General features: G+C 40.7%; 1 protein-coding gene across 7 annotated transcripts in view; it reads left to right on the forward strand.

Annotated features, from left to right (window-relative positions):
* Positions 1-21221, forward strand: part of Sema5a (semaphorin 5A) — a 451060-nt gene that overhangs the window by 263246 nt on the left and 166593 nt on the right. For all 7 annotated transcript variants that reach the window (XM_046430338.2, XM_058574513.1, XM_058574512.1 and 4 more), the window contains one exon: positions 20752-20814. In XM_046430338.2, coding sequence (XP_046286294.1) covers positions 20752-20814 — 63 coding nt within the window. The remainder of the gene's footprint in view (positions 1-20751; positions 20815-21221) is intronic.

The raw sequence follows: 21221 nt of genomic DNA on the forward strand, positions 1-21221 counted from the left end.
AGCAACTAGAGGTCCCTCTTTATTTCACCTGTACTTGCAGGGAGACCTGAATGGCACATAAGCTTCACTGAACCTCAGTGCCCTCGTCTGTAAAATGGGAGTTTTCAGAAGATTAAATTAAGGGGCATAATAAAGTCTCTCTACTGAGGCAGGTGCTCATATCAGGTGTTGGGCTTTTTGTTCAATCACACAGAGCTTCCCAAACTTTCCATGTTAATATTGCTTCAAGGAAGTTGATTTGGGATCAAATTGTTCTGAACTCGGAAATGGAGGTGCGATGACAAGTTATTCAGGGTGTCTTAGAGAAGCTGCCAAGAGATCAGCAGGCATTCTGGGTGGCATTAACTCTCTTTATTACTCTGGGGTAAATCATTTAACCATGCTTGTTTCCTCTAACCAAAAGAGAATATTTGCAATTATTTCTCTGATCATCCTACATTCTTTCTTGCAAGGATGAGAAGAAGTTGCTTAGAGGATAAAATATTGTTTTCTAGAACTGTCTCAAGAGACCTGATAGAAGTTTCCACTTCAGTCTAAAATCACACTGAGCAACAATGGCTTATTCAACCAAGCATTACATCATTATGATAGAGAATTCTAAAAAGTGTAATATCCAGTCACTTATGGAGCCAAAGCCTCTAAAGACTATCACAAATAATAGGCTACCCCCAAATCATGTTTCTATGTATCTTCTTTATTAATAGAATTTAGCATAGAAAGTCTATTTATAGAAAACTTAGAAAGTACAGAAACTCTTTTGTGCTTTTAAATGGGTCCTGCCTAACTCTTGATATCTTGTATATTCTGAAACATCAAAAGAAAATACACAACTAGTGTAAGACTCTTCTCTCCTTTGGAATCTCAACCTGTATTCAGGGATTTGAGTGAGACATTCTATCCTAAAATGCCCTCAGGAGAGACATAGAGCCAGTGATATTTAGAACTCACAGAGTGTGGCATTGAGCTCTGATGCCTTCTGTTCACAGACAGATTGGGAAATGTGAGATAAGTGTGTGTGTGTGTGTGTGTGTGTGTGTGTGTGTGTGTGGTGTGGGGGAGTTTGGGAAACAGGGGTGCTCTGAGGCCAAGAATTTTAAAACTTAGCAATTCCTCTTTCATCTTCCTCCGCAAAAAATTGCCCTTCTCGCAGCATTACTCGGATGCCAGCCCTCAGCATGAAAACGCGGTGATCCAGCCGAGTGCTTGGCATTCCCGAGGAGTGCGTGGTGAAGCCTGCAGAGCTCCTGGATCTGTGTCAGGGACCCAATGTGCAGTGTGGGCAGAAGGCAGTCCTGCAGTGGCCTGAAGAGTGGCTCAGTGGGCAGCCTCTTGAAGATGCCTTTGGTTCCATGTGCCCATTCACCTCGTCCCCATGGGGTGGGGATGACTGAAGCCAGGACAGAGGAGATGGGCATCTCATTACCTTATGAGTCACACGTGCTCATGGCCTGTAGGATGAGGAGGCCAATACCACGCAGGCTATGTGGAAGTCATGCTCAAGGGCACAGGGGACATCCAGGCACAGCAGAGAGGGCTCCACACTATAAGGGCCAGAGGAGGCCCCTGGCTCCCATAGGAGGATGTGATTGATTGCTTGGACAAATTCCATGAGCCGGCAGGAAACTGAGGCCTTCTACTCAGGGATAGGCAGGAAGTCCACCTGGTCCTTAGGCCACTGGAAGTCCTCCTGGTTTCTCCCAAATGTTGAGACAGCACATAGCTGTGGACCTTCATTTGGGGTTGACATCACAAGGCCAGGATGGAGGAGATGCATTCATAACAGGCCATTCAGTTTCAATCACTCGGCTCACATATGAATTCTTCCCATTAACTTTATTTTCCTAAATAATGAGGTGCATATGAATGCAATGATGAACCCCAAGGGTGAGCTTAGAAGGAATTGCAGGTGAATCCTTATTCACCTCTTTGGAGCTCAGAATCAGGCATGATTTACTTAGTAAGTAAAGACACTCCATCTTGACCAAGTTCCATTCCCCTACAAGGCCAGTCTCCACCCCCAGTGTGGCAGATCTCTGGTACAGGTGGAGACTTGGGTCACGATGAGTGGTGGTGGTTGTCATTTAGGGGCTATAGTCATTATCTGGGGGAAGATAATTTTTCTTTGTCCTCAAAAATGATATGTAAACTTGTAAACCCAGACACGCGCTTCCTGTTCATTTCCAATCCTGGTCTCCACTGAGGACACACTGAACATTCCCTGGGGCATGTCCACGCTGGAAGGTGTCAGCATGAGGACTCCACACTCCTGACCATGGGAAGCACAAACCTGGGGTCCTGAGAGTGATTCCTACTCAGCAGATTCATTTGATGTCAATGCTGACTTTGCACCTTCCTGAATGGTTTCGTGAATGTATGGCCATGTTTTAACTGCAGTGCTTGGTACATTATTCTAGGATTTGCCGTGAACATGGCTGAAACAAATGTAGTGTTTCCTTGGATGCAAGATGGTCTGAAGTTTCCCCATGAACTCTTCTTTCCTTCCAGTTTCCTTCCCGTTTTCTCTCCCTGCTGGTCTTTTCTCCCCCTCTTTCCTTCCTTCCTTCCTCCTTTTTCTTTCTAGTTTTTATTTCCACTCCACAAGGCAGATTCCTCCAGGCTTACAGAAATGAGTTCCCCTGTGAAATGTTTTTAAATAGGAAATGACAGACTTACGCTACAACTAGTGCCATCTATTTTAAAACCATGCTTTATTCTCTTTCCTATCTTACAATGCGATTCCCCAAAATAGACTTGGATTTGGATTTGTTTGTATTTTTTCTACATGCTCCTCTTTCCTAAAGAGAAAGTAGGCAAGTAGCCACCCAGTGAAGATCTCAAATCCTAAAATTAGCTTGATAGTAGTAACAAAAACAGATTCATCAGCTAAATTCCTGTCTTATCAATCTCTGACAGGGAGAAAGGGTAAGATGAGTGATTATGTGTTTGAGAAAACATAAATCATCCTAGCACTTGGGGCTGCTTTCTAGAAGAACATATTGAGAAACAGCCACGAGAAAAAGGGGGACCCAGGATGGGCAGCCTCTGCTTCAGAGCAGCTCACTGGGTAAAACTCCAGCAAGGGTGGTGAGGATAACCTGTCTCCCGTGCAGTCCCGGGATGAGCTAGCACAGGTAGCAGTCATGAAAGACCAGTCCTGTGCTGTTCTGCAACCTATGTTCAAGTCATAGGCAAAGGCTGAGATCCATGAGACGTGAGTTTAGCTGGTGAATGGCGTTCTGTAGACTTCAGTGAACAAAAGATCCAGAGCACAAAAAACTGTGGGTCAGTCAGACTTGCTCCTTGCCTTGGTAACAAATTTTCAGAAATTTTTAATTCTTGGCATCACTCCAGCTTTCTCCAAATATCGCAGCAAGCAACTTAATATTCTGAACAGATTTTTGTTGGCAGGCATTCATATCTTTTTTTTTTTCTTTATCCTTTTTCCCCCCCTCCTGCTGACTAAATGCATTGAGCTTTTCAAGTAATTTGAAATTCCACAGACATTTATTTGAAATTTTATTTTATTTTTTAAATCTCTCCCAAAGCAAAGAATAATTCCTAGGGAACACCTATGGAAATATTTGTTACTATGAGCCTTTGAAGAATATGAAAAGCAAATCTTTCCCAGGGCAGTTTGCATTTCTCCCTTGCACTGTGGCTGTTTCCACATGAAAGCCACAACCAAAGGATGAAGTTTGGATTAAAAAGACCATTGCTTTAAATGATTAATTACATGGTTAACAAATTGGCAAGCTTACTGTGAGCAGGCACAGTACTAAGTAATATTAAAAAATTCTCCTACGTACTCATTGAGACCCTCTGAAGTTATGTATTCTATCCAATAACCAATGAGAAAAAACGAGAGTCAGAGACATGGGAAGACTGGACTAAGCCTCGCAGGTTTAGGACTCAGCCCAGCTCTCTATCCCCAGAGAGACCCCCAAGGTGGCTGGAGCAGGTCCTTCCTCCATTACTTATAGATAAATAGGGAGGATTCAGGAATGTTAAGGACTTGTCCTTTGAGCCTGAAAGGAGAAGACGGAGCCTGCTGTCTCTTGCTACCTCCTTGATGGACAGCATTCCTGATGGACTATCAGTTTTCATTTGGTAACAGAGAATCAATGCTGGGACTGAGTAAGTTTGATCAATACACTTTCAACCCAATAACCAGGATTGTTAAGGCCTAGTAAAATTTTGCTTCCCCGAGTCTTTTAACTTAAGAACTTACATGAAAATGTAGTTATGCCTCAAACCAGCATTTTAAGAACCTGTTTGAAGAGAAGAGGGTCAGGCTTATAATAACACCTTTTGATATTCTTTTCAAACCTACGGGAACACTTTCATCTTTGCTTCAGCAACATGACCTGTCATTTGACAGCCCTTTCCCCTGTGTTCCTTCTCAGTGGGTTCTCAGCACATAGTCCAAATGGGCATTGAGCTGGTCAGAGCCTCAGCCTGTAGCTTGGGTGACCACAGCAGGTTGTTAGCTGCAGGACTAGGGAGGAAGTGGACTCTCTGACCCACCCTGGCCTGACTGGGCCTCTCTGCCTTCTGGGCCCTCATTTGCTGGTGCAGAGATGGCCAGGGGCTGCCTCTCTTTGCTCACTCATCTGTGACCTCTCCCTGAACCTTGTGGATGCGTGTCATGGACAGCCTGACCCTGCCAGTATGAACTTGAGGAAGCCATGCCCAGCACCAGGAGGCATTGCTGGGTGATTCTAATGTCAGGCTCCGAATCACTAGGGTGCCTTTTGACCAAAGTGCAGAGGAGGAGAGGTGACAGATTTCATTTACATTAAACATTCACGGACCTCATCTGTCACAAGGACAAATTGTACTCAATTTCTCAGATCCATGCAGAATCCAGGTTCCTACCTATATGAAGAGGTATTTTCAAGGATGATAACAGAAGCTTTTATTCATTTGTTTTATTTTCAGTGAAATTTAAGATGGAATTAAAAAAAAAAAAAGAATGTCTAGGACTAGTTTAAAGTCGTGCATTTTGCCAGATGAGGAGAGCTTGGCTTTCCCTGCAGAGGGTTATATGGCCATTTCCCAGTGTAATAGTCCATGAGACATGTGTACTATTGGAAGTGAAAGGTGAGCTGGTTTTGTCCCAGGAGCAATCTAAATATCTCCAACACATGCAGCCATTAGGAGGTAACAGAGATGAAAACCAAAGAATTTTCTCCATGCATATTATCCTCCAAAGAAGTCATTCTCTGGATCATTGCCAGATGCAAAACTCTTCTTCAGTGCAGGATTAGTCACTTCCATCCTGATGAACCACACTCAGGTAGTTGGCCAACCAACACTAAGATGGCAAGAATGAGCTTCACGATTTCTGAAGAATACAGAAGATTCCAGGCCAACAGCACCTGCTAAATTACCTTGCCTCCACCACCACCTCATTCACTCTCACTCATAACAGTCTTTGAACAAAGAAGGGCGGCTTGTTATTATTATTATTATTATTATTATTGTTATTATACAGATATGCCAGAGGAGTTTCAGAAGTACAAGGTGACTTGCCCAAACTTCACACTAATCTTGAACTTGGGATCTAAAAAGGAAGTTCACCTGATAAGACTCTTGCCTTGAAATTCTTACTTTCTTTAAAGGTAGATCCATTATGTCCTTCCAAAGCCCCAGGTATCACATATTAAATTAGAATATTCCATAGGGCAGCCAGACTTCCAAGGGCAAGAAATAAATTGTTGAATCACAGAAAGTGACTTTCTGTTCATAAGGGTTTTGTTATGATATTTAATCGGTTCATAGTTAAGAAAAGTATTGAAAGTGGTATGCATGCCACCGAAAATTAGAGCTCTGTGATGTGAGATGGTGCCTGTGAGTCTCCTGCAGACAGGGGATCAGAGCACAGGGCATTTGAGCTGATGTCTGAATGACGAGGATCAGGCAGAAGTAGGAAAATCCCATTTGAAAGCACATTGTGTCGGAGGCATCCTGAGCTGGCTTTTCTTTCTTTCCGGTTTGAACATACCTTATTGGCCACCATTCCACATGGGCCTCAGCCACTTGAGTTTCTTGCAGCTATCTGGCATGAGATGTTTTCCCACTTCTCCCAGCCCTCAAGAGTGTTGTCACCTGCCCCCAGCAAGCCTGTGCCCCTTTCCTCTTCAGGAAGAGCGTCTGCCTCTACCATGTGGCTGCTCAGACAGCTGCGGGGCTGAGTGTGCTTGTGGGCTTCCTGCCTTTTCTACCAATTTGTTCCTGCCCCTGAGCTCCTGCAGCAGCCTAGGCCTCTGTACCTCTGGTTCCACATCAGAGGTCTCACCAACCAAGACTCGAGGGTACTATAGATGTACTCGAGGGTACATCTGCACTGAACATATATAGACTTCTTCTTATTTGTTGTTATTATTCCATATGTTATGATATAACAACAATTTACACAGCAATTACATTGTAGTAGCTTTTTATAAATAAACTACAAATCATTTAAAATACATGAGAAAACGTGTGTTGGTTACATGCAAATATTATATAGGGACTTGAACATCTGAGGATTTGGGTGTCTGTGGAGATCTTGGAACAAAATCTTGCTCAGATACCAAGGGATCAGTGTGTATATCTTTACTTTCTAGTTGGATTATTATTACTTTCCTGATGCCTTTACCAGGCTGGAGTTTCTAAAATGCAGAAAGCTTTAGAAAGGACTTGCAGTGTCCTAAATTCTGTGGTGTAATAGGCGCTCCGTAAATATTAGCTGAATACATTTGCAAAATAGTTAACACTGCCTGCTTTGTGGTGTTTTTGTGGCACTGAACCAACCAATTTACATAAAGTTGACATAAGTTTCTATTTATATTTCATATATTGTGAATACCTTAATATTAATTATAGATGAGCCACAGGAATGTCCCTAATATCATTAAGAATGGTAAGGCACAAACTACCTTTTCATCTTAGAACTATTATGCTTTAATAATGTTGTTTATACTGATGCAAAGGCAATATAGATGCTACTTACTAATGTGAAAAGTTTCTTTATCCTGGGACTCATGATCATTTAAAGAAAATGTAGATACTGGCACAGATGCCGAGGAAGAGTTCTTTGGGTAATGGCCAGGACCAGATGTCCAGAAAGGTTAAATTCTGAGGTTTTTTTTTTAAACAGGTCATTTGGACTTGCTACGTCCTTGCTGATATAATCCCAATCCAAATTGGATAATTAAGCACTATGGGCTTTTCAAATCTGTTACATTGTATATTAGTATTAACCCAAATATGATATATCATAATGACATTTGTCAAAACATCGTAGAAGGCAGATTAATCAACACAGTTACAGAAAAATATAAAGTCTTTGAATATGCAGAGAAAATGATAAACATACTGGGGCCAGAGACAGTTTCAAAACCAGCAATCATTTCTAACTTAGAAACCAATTAAATATTTTTAATTGCTGTTTGAATGTATGTGCATGTGGCTTCATTTTCACATCTACAATAACCCTAAGAGAATAATTAAGAGACCTAATTATCCATTGTCATAATTCATTAAATCCATTGTTCCTGGGTGAGAGTACATATAGAAGTATATGGAAGAAAGTTATCATGTTTGGAAAAATGAAGAAAAATATCATTTCTTAATTATTCAGCCTAAGTAGACCTGTAGGTCTTAGGAAATGAGGCAAATGATGGTTAGCATTACTTATTTCAGAGCTATTAGATATCCTTTAGGGTATCCTAAAATACCGACTGTAAACTCAGCACTTGCCCATTGCCTTTGTGATAGCTTAGGGAGGCATGTTAGCACCCCTGAATTAGGATTTGATTATCAGCACAGAGACGCTTTAGGGAGATGCTGATATGTTGGTTGTTGCATTGTGAGGGCAGCGAGGGTATCATGAGATTACTGGGGACCAGGAAGAGTGATGTTCTGGGAATAGCAGGTGAGGAAGAAGGAAGTCCAGCCCACATAGGTGGAAGAAGCTAGGCCCTTGCTTCTCATCTTCAGTGACTCACCCCTTCCCAGGGTATTCCTGCGATGTGCTGTGGGAGAAGGGTTTGGCCTGCATATCATGTGTGGGGACCCATCCTTCACAGGAAGAAAGGGATATGAATCTCAGAATCTCAAGGGTACTGAATCTCAAGGGATATGAATCAGAATTCCAAGGGTACTTCCTTAGCTCTGTCTGTCCTACCTTCCCCACAACTCAGGGGCTCATCATCTTGTATCTCTGTGGGACAGTTTTTATTCATGCCATCTTATACAACACATAAACTCTGTTTGGGAATATAGCCCAGTTTGAATTTCCTGTACATCGTTTAAGAGTGTTCACCTAAATGTGATGTGTTATAAATGGCTCTTTGGCCCTTTGATATTATTTGGAATGAGTTTGGATAAGTAAACAAAATTACGGTGTGATAAAGCTATTTCAATTAAGTATACTTTTGCATTTTCAGAGCTTTGATATGGGAGAAAATCTAGCCAACATTTTCAAATGGAGACTATGTGTGGAATCAACATTGAAATCATAATAATGTCATCAAAATCTCAGTAAGGAAGATGAGAAGATCCGTACACCTCTCTAGCCATTTTCTCAGCCCAGTTCTTTCCCAATTTTATTAGAAAGAGAAATTAATACATTTTACTTCTGGCAGGCTCATGCAGGTGGAAGAAGCCAGGCCCTTGCTTCTCAACCTTATCTTTCAATAGGACTCTGGTAGGCAGGGTTGAATGAGGAATCTGGAAGTTTTGGGAAGCCCATTGAAAGAGGTGGTAGCACATGGGTTAACAGACCCTGAAACCAGAATGGCCTGGCAGCCTGTGGCACATCTTTCTACCCGTGTGTGTAACATGGATGTGATACCAGCATAGGTGTCACCGGTTCCTAGGAAGGCAGGCTGACAGGCAGAAAGGCACCGGCCTCATTGCCAGCAGCACCTAGGCCCTTCTCCTCTCTGAGCAGGTGTGTGCTCCTCTGCACTCACCTCCCAGTGTATCTAGCCTGCAGCCCTCAGGGGATGTTTAATGGTTATACATTGATTTCTGGTTTCTCTTGTGGCTTTGCTTCTCCATGTACCAGTTATACTTGGAATTTTGTGTTCAGGCCAGCCTGATGGATGGCTTTCTGCTCTGCACATTTCTTCCCTGAGTCTGGTTCAACTCACAATTCTAATCTGAAGGTTGTTAGTGGTGAATCATATTCAACGTCAAAACCTGAGAAATCAGAGTCATGCCTTAAAACTATCACTGGACTTTTGCTATTGATGTTAGGAATTTTAATTGAGACAGCATCTAGCTGGAGTTCTAACAAGAATTCTGAATTTGGTTGGCTAAGCAAGAAATGATATTCCTTGCCTAGATTGGAGCATAATAAATATTTGCTTTTAATAACATGTTTCTTTTCAGATTTTTTTTACATATTTGAAAGGCTAAGAGAAATGTAAGATGCAAATATAAAAATCTTAATTTGCTATTCTTTTATTATTTTCCACTTGTAAATTTCAACTCCTTTGCCTTTTCTAAACGCCCTAGAAATCAAGAGTTATAAGTTTCCCCTCATTTTTCATTTCTGTTGGTGTCATATTGTTTTTAATATCATCTCATTTTCTTGGCTCAAGACTTGGCATTCCAAGCAAATAAATCATAATGATATGACTTGAAAAAGAAGTTTCCTAAGGAACTGCTTTGAATTCCTGTGATGTTAGAGGTACCGTTCATATGATTAATATAGTTTTGCTTGTTTGGTTGTTTTTTCATTTGTTTTGAAAAGCTAGGATTTATGAACAATGAAACCAAAGTGTGTTTGATTCAAAAGTATTAATATTGTATGAATTTGGTGCTTTTTTTTTTAAATCAAGAATTTTGCTATTTTGGAAGTAGATTTACTGTTAAGTTTTCCTTCAAATGGAGTTATAAGGAACTTTTATTTTCCTAAGGATAGATAGACTCATGGAGGGGCAAAGAAGACAGCCCAGAGTTGTGTGTGGTGCTCAGATCAAACCAGCGAGAGCAGGGGTGGCATTAGTTTCACATCAGAGAGTAGACTGCCCTAAGCTGCCTCTCCACACAAGTCTCTGCCTTCTCAATAGATCGCACACTTCCTGCTACTAAGAAGCTGGTTGCCCATCACTTCCGTGGACCTGACAGTCCTGAGCTCTGACCAATTGCCCACCAATTCCTTGGAGCGGCTGATGTACCTCTTCCCTTGTGCTTACCTGTATTTCCAGGGTCCAAGTCTCAGGAGGTGATATCTTGGAGATGCTATGGATCAGTCTACCACAGTGCCCACACCCCCAGATCCACACAAGTTTGTATGGCTCGGCCACTTGAAGCCATAGTTCAAGCAACAAATTCACTTCAAAATCAAATTTCTTTCACAGGAAGTTGGGTGGAGATGTAGCCTTTGGCAATTAATTGCCAACCTTGGCTAATCAAATAACGTAACTGCTGAAAAGAGACCAAAGGAGGGAGTGAGTGATGTTCATTGCTATCTACTATAAAATCATCACAAATGGTTCGCAGTGCCCATGAAAATATCTTAGATATTATCGATATAAAAAAAATCACCAATTTTTGGGCTGGGGATGTGGCTCAAGCGGTAGCATGCTCGCCTGGCATGCGTGGGACGATGGGTTCGATCCTCAGCACCACATAAAAATAAAATAAAGATGTTGTGTCCACTGAAAACTAAAAAATAAATATTAAAAAATTCTCTCTCTCTCTTTTAAAAAAAGTCACCAATTCTTTATTTCACACTAGAACTATTTTTTATATTTTTAATTTTTTTTTAAATAGAGTTCTTTCTCAACCAAGATTTTATTTATTGTAATTATAATATTTTAGGACTCCCTTTGGTATATAAACAAACAGATAATACTATAAAACAGATGTTTGAAAAAATAAGTGGCAAAATTACATAGTTTCTGTTCAATATTCAATTATTCATCTGACTCAATAAGTAGATATTTACAAAGTTGTGAGAGTGTTAAATATTATCTGGGGAATGAGTATATCAGTAATGTTCATTATGTTCTCATATAAAATTGTGATCCTACTGTAAATAAGTTGTTTTGTGAACAGAAGCATATCATACTTTTACACATTTTAAAGTAATAAGAGTGAAATATGACTGCCCAGATTTTAACTAGAAAACACATTCAATTGTGGATTTCTCTTAGGTTAAAGCAAAAATTTATGGAAATAATGCTCAGCTCATAAAAAGGGGCTTCCACATATCTTGAGATCTTGCAAATAGATCAATATATGCTCAAGCAGGAAGTAAAGTCATCTTTAGTGATAGGAAGCCAGCATTTATAACTTGAATAATAAATAAATTCTGAGTGGTTCAGTGAATACGAAATAATTCCTCAGTAAACATCTGTGGCTCAGGATTTATGAGCACCCGGCAGACCCGGGGCCCACTTTCCAGCCCTGATCAGTAATGAATTTCTCAAGTATGAAGTGCTGTTTGTTTTCATAAACCTGCTTTCTGAGGGATCAAACAACAGAAATGATTTCTAGAAAAACTGAAAACAAAACCCATATATTTGCATCTATATTACCTATTAAATGAGAGTTCATGTAGGATGACTCCATCAGGATTTAGCCATAAATACAATAATAATAGGGCTCAAACCAGTGACCCTGATTTGACTGACTTTACATTTCAAGCCAGAGAAATCTAACACACAAATTCACAAATGGGGGCTATTCCTCCTGAAAACATAAAAATCATTTATTAATATCAATGAGATATAATTCCAAGCCAAACCAACACAGACATGCAGGTTTCTGTGTCCTCATTTGTATTCATGCCGTGATGACTGGCATTGTTTTCTCCATCTATATTATGTTGCCTCAGAATAATAACCTCGGTCGTTCATATCAGTGGTTAGATGCAGTCGCTTTGGACCCCTTTAGCTATAGTCCCAGATGAAATCTCATCAGGTGGCTAGGAAATTCAATCTTGTATTAGGTCTGGATGATTTAGCTTACTTTTCCAATAGTGCTAGATGATGATTGCCAGTAGTCACCTGGTATAGGCAAGAAGGTGTTTGTCAAATCCACCCTGCAAATAGCACTGTGAAGACATTCCCAGAACAGGAGTCATTGTATCACTATAAAATGTGAATCCTAATAGACTGCTGCTTGTAATTTTTAAATTCTATGTTCTAAGCCCTCATGTCAATGTCCCATAAGGTCTTCAAATAGTCTTAATAAGTTCAGTTCTGTCTAATGTTATTCAGGACTTTCCATAATTAACTTACTCCTTTGGAGTTACTTTTTGCATGTGCAGAATAAGTTACTTCAGATGAAACTTCTGATTTTAATGTTTGTGATGTAGCTATTTAAATTTTAGCAAACATCTCAACTTCTGTTGAACATTGCAGATATTGTGATGTTGGATGACAATATCTATGTGATGTAGGATGTAACTGTGTGTTTAAAATAGAAAACGTAGTATGAGAAGTGATCCTTCTTCAACCAAGTGCTTTTAGGAAATGTTGATTTAAGCAAAATAGTCCTATTTTAATTCACTGTGATGTCACTAATTTTATCCCAGACTTGATTGACTTTGAATTGGGTTTCTCATTTACTAATAGTTTAGGAAATTCATGTATAAAAGTAGACATTCCTTTAGTAATTTTCCCCTCACTGAACTTAGCCTTACGAATTGGACAAGGTGCCATTTTTCAAGGCAATCCTTACATCAATGCATGAGAACAACGTTTTTTTGGAAACTCCGGAGTAAGAACATTTCTTTGAAACTGCAGGCAAACTTAGAAACTGCCACTGTTGCTAGCCCCAACTTCAAGCTCGACTTTGATTCCTAGCAATACTTTGCAAGTTTATCAGTTGTTTGATGCCTCTTTGTCTGATGAGCATAACTCTAGGCTTATCCCGGGGGGTGGACTGTCCTTCTTCACAGGACTCCTTCCCCATGCACTGCCTTCACAAAGCCATCCCAGTGGGCTTCACCTGTGCTCAGGAGGAGGGTCCTTGTACCTCATTTCCACCACTCTGTTTTCTTTCCTTGTGTCTAGCACAAGCACTTCAAGTTACTCATCAGAGCCTTTTGGTTTCTTAAAACACTGACTTGTCAACTGTGGTTTCTGAAACCCTGGAATTCTAGAGGTGCTTTGGAGAGTTTGGACACTACAATGTTTTAGTTCTATTACATAAGAAATATTGACCTCGCTATATACCACCTCCCAAGTTTTAAGGCTCTGGAATTCCTCCATAAAGTAATTTTTACTGTGACATTACCGGGATCTCCTGGTCCTTTGTAAAGCGGAGAATTCTGTCATTTCAGATTATTCTCCCAAGGAACTGAGATTGTGGCCATATTCATAACTCCTCGGTTTATATACATTTGCACTTTTTTCTAGTCTTAGAAGAAACACAAATAGTTGGAAACTGAGAGTGCTATGACTCAGTGGCCACTTGACCTCACAATTTCAAATGATTTCATGTTCAGTTTTGCATATACAACACAACTTTACTATGATGCCTCTTTTATCTCCTTTTATATAAGATTATGGTTGACAAGTTACCTAAAGAAAGTCATCTACTACTGCAAAGTATGGAAACCCCTGCTCTGGCCCTGCCCTTCTCCTCTCAGAGAAGGCACCTTCATGTTCCAGGCTCATGATCCTGGTGAACTGAAGTTTAGAAGAGAAATCATGGAGGGCCATTTGCCACAAAGTACAGCGGCTGGTGGGCTCACCCCGTCAGCTCAGGGGCTTTAAAGCCTCATGTACCCATTCTCCATGGGGTCCCTGGAGGGACACCCTGCAGCCACTTCTGAGAGTGAGGGCACAGGGCACTCTGTATCCCTTTATCTGTCTAATAGTCATGCTGTGAGTGCTATTTAAGTGTGAGGCATGCTTTAGTGGTGTAGATGCAGAAGTGAACCAGCAGCCAAGCCCCGCCCACGGGCAGTCCACTTTCTTATGGGTAAAGAAGCAGCAGTTGCAGTTGTATGTATGTGGTTCCAGACACTCAACTAGGTACTGACATTAGCTAGGACACTCAAACAAAGGTGTGAAGGAGGTATGGACATTAGCTAGGTGGGCATGTGTGGGAGGGTATTCCAGGGAGTAGGGCCAGCTGGTTCAAGGACCACACTGAGCAACAAAGTCACCTGGGAGAAAGTAGGGGAGGAGCAGAAGGAAACAAGTAACCAGGTATGACAGAGCAGTCCAGGTGGCTTTGGCTTTTAGTCAGCAGTTACTGCATTTCTTTACTGATTTCTTTGAAAAACTTTATAGTAATAGTTCTCATATAAAATGTTTATCTCATTAAATGAGATAAATATACAGAAAGCATTTCATACTCTGGCTTGCACACTACAAGTTCAATGGAGTATTATCATTATTTGTATTAGATTGGACAGCTGATTGGTTCCAGAGCAGTAACCCTAATTTCTGCATTATTGTCAACCCAAAACTTTCATGTCCCATTATTTCTATTGAACTCTGGGGTCTTAGCCGAGCAGTAATGGGAACTTCACCCCTAATACGAAAATAGAATTCTACTGCTGTGTCAGGAACAGACTGCATTTCTCTCTTGGAGATGTTTAATTTCACAAAACCAACCCAAGATTCCTAGATCAAGAACCTGGCCACACGCCTGTTGACGGTAGAGTGGCGCTCGATGAATCATGTGCTGCTTAAAATCGATACGAGGGCTGTGAGTGGGTCCAGAGGCTTTGAAAATGAATACATTCCATGACAAGGGGGTCGATGGCTTTTGTGATTAATATTTACTGAATGGCTACAGCTCTGAACTTAGACTTGCACACATTTCTGTGCTTCAGGTGGATTTTTTTTTGAATTATGGGAAGGAGAAACAAAGAAGCTAGGAGAATGGGGTAACCAGGGGAAGCTGATGCGAAGGTGTCAGGGACAGGGAAGGACAGGCTCCTGCTGTGAGCCACACACAGCCTCCGGCTTGGCCAGCCACTGAAAACCTGCAGACTTTGGAAAGACATTTATTCAGTGCCTCAGCCAGAATCTGATGGTGATAGTGGCCCTCACACTTGAGTGGGGGTTCTGAACTGAGAGAGATGAGCAGGAAGCATTTAGCACTTGGCTAGCACATCACAAGTTTAATCAATTGTCATCATTATTTTGCATTAGATTTGGCAACTAATTTTTCCCAGAGCAGTGACCCTAACTTGTCCACTACTATTAATCTAAAGTTCTTAATTTTGTCACAATGTTTGTTCTGGGTTGAAGAGTATCCTTCCCAAATCTGTTCCTATCCAGGCTCTTAGAATGTGACCTTATTTGGAAACAGGGCCACTGCACATGTAATTAGTTAAGATGATGTCATTGCTGGACTATGATGGCCCTACTCCAGTGACCAGTGTCCTTATGAGAAGGACATAGGGACAGAGAGACCTGGAGAGGGCCCTGTGATGACGGAGGCAGAGCCGGGAGGAACCAGGGCTGACAGGAGCTGCTGTTTGTGGGAGAGAGGCCTAGACAGATTCTCCCTGTTTCCAGAGAGAGTGGCGTGATAGCACCTTGATTTCAGGCCTCCAGTCTCCAAAGTTACAAGAATGATTTCCGGTCATTAAAGTCACTCAATTTATGATACTTTGTCTCATAGCCTTAGGAAGAGGATCCATTGTCCATGTCAATTAGTGAACAGAATGTCCATCTGACAGGTTGGCAGCCTCTCTGCAGCTATTCAGAGTAACTTTGACTTGATGTTATATGAAAAAAAAAATTCTTGGGTTTTATTAATATGGAGTTGGAAAATATTATAACACACTTTCGTGGGAATCTCTAAGGTTAAGATGTATTCCCTAATTTGGGATTGATAATGAGCATTAAAAAACCGGGGCTTAGATGATATAACCAAAGTCCTCTTCCTGCCTTCTGATTTAGAGGTTGCCAAGAGAGAAGAATTGGACTTGCCTTATTTGATTGAAGGGAAATGTAAGTGTACTGCATTAATATGGAAGATGAACACATGTGTTTAATGCACACTAAGAAGGGAAGGCAGAGGGGAATGTTGGGCAGTTACTTGAAAAGTGACTAAAGTATGTGCCACTTTGTGACTCTGACTGCACACAATGATGTTGAACTCAAGTTCAGTTGTTTTGTAAATGGCACGGCGGCCAGCCGAGGGAAGAGAGAAGATGACTCCACTCAGGGATAACCAGGTCCACATTGTATTCAAGTCACACAACAGTCACAGCTGCAAGTTCCGACTTGTCTTTTGTTCCAAACAAAGATATGGCCTTGCATTCCCTGGCAATTTGTTTATAATCGTCACCACAATGTAACATTCTCCAGTGTGTCACAGAAAAACATGACATAAGAATATGAATGCAAACATATGAAAAAAAAAAAAAAAGCCCTCAGGTGGTTGTTAATTTTTGGCACTGTGTAATTACACTAGTTTTTTTTAAATGTTATCTTTTGCCAGTATCTAATTAGCAGAGCCATCTGCTGAAAGAGCAGTGGCCCATCTGCCTGGAATGTTGTTCTCTTCATTTTTATGAAAAGTATCTGCCATTGCTAGTCCCTGTCTAATTAACTTCTCTTGCTGTGGAATGTAATAATGCATAGCTTTGTTTATATATTTCTGAGAACTGTGGATTTATATGTATGTTACACACACATCAAAAGAGCCAATCTTTTTTTTCTTTCCAACATCTGATTTTATCCTGAGATCACAGATCCATTTATCACAACTGGAGCAAGTCTGCATGTGGAACAGTGAGGTGTGTTGTACCATGAAACAGCAGGCACTATCTTACTCCCCCAGGTCTTCTGCAGATATAAAAGGGTTTTCTGTAAGCATACCCTGATTGTAGCACTGTCGCTTCCTAAGAGTTGAGGATGCGGTAAGCTCAGTGTACAACTGGATCTGAGAGAACCAGCATGTGGCTTCCCTAACAAGGCAAACGAACACTGTTGCCTTCTTATATCCAATACTGTGCTGTCTAGGCCTAGGAAATCTGCTTATATTTTACTGTAAATTCATATCTGATGTGTGCAATTGTGATCAATATGTCTGCTTTTCCTTCCATCAATCACTATATAGCAGAGTACCTTATGTCTGATATCTGATAGATATTTAATGACTTTGTTAAATGGAAGAGAGGTATATAAGAATAAAGCAAAACTTTTATGAATTGATAGCAGACATGTTTTTTTTAACGTATTCACAGAAAACAATTGAGCCCAAAGGAAATATTTGTATCTTTTAAACACAGATGTTTCAAGCTCTTTGCCCACCGTAGATAGTCTTTGAGTCCTCAAGTAACCACAGTATTTTGGCTAGGTCTGCTCCAAGGAAACATACAATGAACACTAAATGTTGAATAGGAGAAAGAATTAATATTCTTGTCTCTCCTGGGCTAACATGCAATAAGTAAGGATAAAAGATGACAAAACTTAAAACTCTTAAAAAGATAAGTCTCAGGAGAAAAGGTCCATGAGAGTTGCACTGAAATTTGAAATGTAGGATGCCTTCACACTTGTTTGGTCGTCATAAAGGTAGGTTTGGGTGGAAAGTGTTGGAAATGAATCTGAAGATAAGCAGTAAGACAGCTTCACAAACCAGTAGTGGATTTTGTTCCAAAATAATGATATGTGGATGGGTTTAGGGAAACTTTCATTGTTGTGATCAAAACACCTCGAGAACAGCTTGGAGAAAGAAAAGGTTATTTTGGGCTCATGTTTTCTAAAAAAACAGTGGGTGGTAACTGGCTTCACCATTTTGGACCCAAGGAGAGGCCAAGCATCATGGTCAAGGAAAACAGCTCACTCATGGCATCCAGGAAGCAGAGAGGGAAAGGGGAAGGCACCACAAGAAACCTGCAGCCTTCAGGGCACCCCAGGGACCCCCCTCCTCCAGCCTTCAGTGACCATGCGGTTAGTCCATTCACACCAGGATAGACTGATGAGGTTACAGCTCTCATAATCCAGTCACTTCACCTCTGAACATTTCTGCACGAACACAGAAGCTTTGGGGGACACCTCAGATTCAAACCACAACAACTGGATAACAAAAGTCTACATTGAGAATAGAAAGAGAGGGTTTGATTAAAAGGGACTCAATTGATTAGGATGGATCTAGCAGAATAGAAGATTCCTGACCAGGTTTAAAAGGAAACTAAGTTCAAATGGAGGAGTGGATAACTTGGGGAAATGAGATCTGAGATAAGAAAGTGCCATTGATATCTGTGTTGGTGTCCTATGGACTATTTCTTCCTTTCATGATGCCAAGTGATCCAATGGGCAAAGTCCAGTTTACTGAGTGATAAGAAAGACACTATGGGATTAATCTAGAACTCAATTCTCATGTAATCTGGAAAAGTCCCTTTTGCTCACTGCATTCTTTTTATAGTTCTGTGATACCAAATGGTATGTGTTTATCCCTCCTATTTTCTGCAATAAAGTCCTATCCTTAATATGAAACTTGTCTAGATTCCGTCTTCTGTCTGAGGTGAATCCACAGAAAACCTATATCTTTAATGAATTCTGGATTTGAATATTATTTGCATGCTAATGACCCTGTAATAAAAATGCCTTTGGAAATTCATTTTTCTACTTTTAAAAATTGTCTTCAGAAAAATCTATAATACTTGTCTTATTTTCTGTTGGTCTGATAAACTTGTGTGAGCAGTGGTTATTTTCAGTAGACTGGGTAAAGTAGTGAAATGTTTATGAAAACTCCCACATTCTTTTTTCAATTATTTTCCCTTTTCCAGTCCTTAGCCAATATTTATCTTGAAAATGAGAAGGCTGCCCAAGCACCAGGTGGACTTGAGAAGCTGTTTGTTCTCCACGTTGGCAACAGGGTCTGAATGGTTTTGATGGCCCGTGACAAACACTATTCCCCCTTAATCTTGGGAGGAACCCACTTTGTCATAGTTCTTGTGTTTGTGGAAGAGGCCACTAATAGCCAGCAAAACCACGGGACCAAGGAGAGCCACTATGGATTCCTTTTTAGCTGAAATATTCCTAGTAATTATAGAACACTGGTTCCTTGCTGACTTACAGCACAGTGTCCTCAGATGACATAAAATGACAGTTGTGAGGAGTTCAACGGTGCTAAAAGAGTATGTCACGTCCTGTTTTCAGTTTAAGTAAACACAAGACACACATATCTTTATTTACATAAAAACAACAGAGCAAGCTTTAAAAAGAGATCTCAGGGAGGCACAGGCTCCTTTTCCCCTTTGCCTCCTCTTCACTTCCCGGGATCTGTAGACACACCCCTGGATCTTGTGCCCTGCCTCTCCTTCAGAGTGTCATCACTTTTGTGAGAAGCACTGGCCATTCTGGATGGAGCTGTCTTCAGCTGCATCAGAGGCTGATTAGCTGATACTTCACAAGTGTGACCCTTCATCAGCACAGGAAAACATCACAGAAAGGATCAGGAATTCTCTTATCTGATGTTGACAGGGACAGAAGTCCCCAAAGTCTGCACCAGGGAGAACAGTGACAGTGTTGTTTCTGTTCAAGACTCTCTCGTGGTTCTCTCTGGAATCTTTTCTTATGTACTATGTTTGCCAAGTTAGATAAGTTAGACAAGATGCAGTGCATTATGACTTAATCTCTGTTATGTAATGTTCTTTGGAGCACGGAGGATATTAGATAAGTTGTTAGCTTGACTTTATTATTCTCCCAAGCATAGGAGAATTAGAAAAAAAAATCACTAGCAATAAGGGTAAAGTCAGTATTTTCCTTCATTTCATTTGATATTAGTTTTTATTTGGTTTAGTTTAGTTTATTATTTAACATTAGTCTAAATTAACAAAATATTCTCTCACTTAGCCATTTTCCGGATAATGACTTCACTGGTATACATCTCAGTTTCTTCAGCTATCCAATCCAAATAATAACCCAGAAAATAATTGTAATAGAAGTCGAGGAATTGGAGAAAATATTTTCACCCTATAAAAATCTACATGCTGTTCAGTAATAGAAAAATAAGACAACTCAGATGCTCCAACTTGTTCAAAATGATTCACAATCTCAGTGTATCAATGTGTGCAGGCATCATTTCTTCCTATAGAGCAAGAGCTTTCTGCTACTTTCACTCATCACATATTCTGTTTGTGATTTCATGTGTGAAGATGTACATCTCAAATTGATCAGCATGGATTAGATTTGGAGTCAGAGAAAAACATTGAAATGTCTTGGCTCTCAATATTTAGTCAAAGCTAATAACAACATGAAAATTGCTGGTATTAGAGGGTAGCAGTAGATGGACGGGCTCTTTGCACGAGCTAGGTATTGACTGTCATGTGTGTGTATATATATATATATATATATATATATATATATATATATATATATATATGGACATGCAAAGCTTCCCTCACTCGTCATCTAGGAATATGGAAGAGGGACGTTCTCTTACAAAGAATTCTTCAGGTCTAAGTGAGCATTTAGGGCCTTATGTTTCTGGGTCCCTCCTTTCAGTCTCCATTGGGTGTGTCATGTGGTTTTATTGTCCTGATTTCCCTTCAGTCAGCTCATTAACTTGTCTCTAACAGGGACTAGATCCAAAACTCCCATTACCAGCTTTAGAAAGCAAATTCTTGCTCATGAGTCCTTTCAAGGCTTAGATTTGGATACCAAATGTCAGCCCATGGCTGGATTTCATGCATTGTGCTTTATCCTATCCAGGTGTCGATGTGGGGTGCACCTGCATTTTCTAACCTGGTTATCAAAGCCTTCTTTAATGTCCCCCTTTTGTCAATCAAAGCCATAACATTTGCTGTTGCTTTGATGTTTTCTACAGGCCGTGGAGTGGGGGTGTGACGAGGCCACCAGGAAAGCCTGTTACAGCAAGGGCAAATCCAAGGTAAGGAGGGCATGGGACCAAGGTCATCGCCTGCCTCCAAGGACTCTGTATAGCATTGTGACTGACCACATGGTGCCCGGTAATATAAAAAAAGCAAGATTCACTATATGCACACAGAATATGCTCTTATTTTTTACATTCAATGACAATTGATCCCAACACCAATCATTTTCACAAAGGACAGAATAGAAGGCTGGATCTGATTTGCACTGTCAGTCATACACTCAGATCTGAACTTGACTGAAGGCTGAGTGACTTTGTAAACTTGTCCCCCATCATCTGGAGAAACCCCCCTCCAGCAGGTGTGCAGGCTGGCTCTGCCTCACCCTGTACTGGTTTCACTTGCTGGGTAACCAGTGTCTCCAAGCCTCACCTGCTTCTCTGCCCTTGAACTAAATGGTTTTGAG

This window comes from Marmota monax, unplaced genomic scaffold, assembly GCF_021218885.2.
Source record: "Marmota monax isolate L192 unplaced genomic scaffold, Marmota_monax_Labrador192_F-V1.1 WCK01_AAM20220418_F8-fsc00082, whole genome shotgun sequence".
In the NCBI taxonomy this organism is placed as follows: domain Eukaryota; kingdom Metazoa; phylum Chordata; class Mammalia; order Rodentia; family Sciuridae; genus Marmota; species Marmota monax.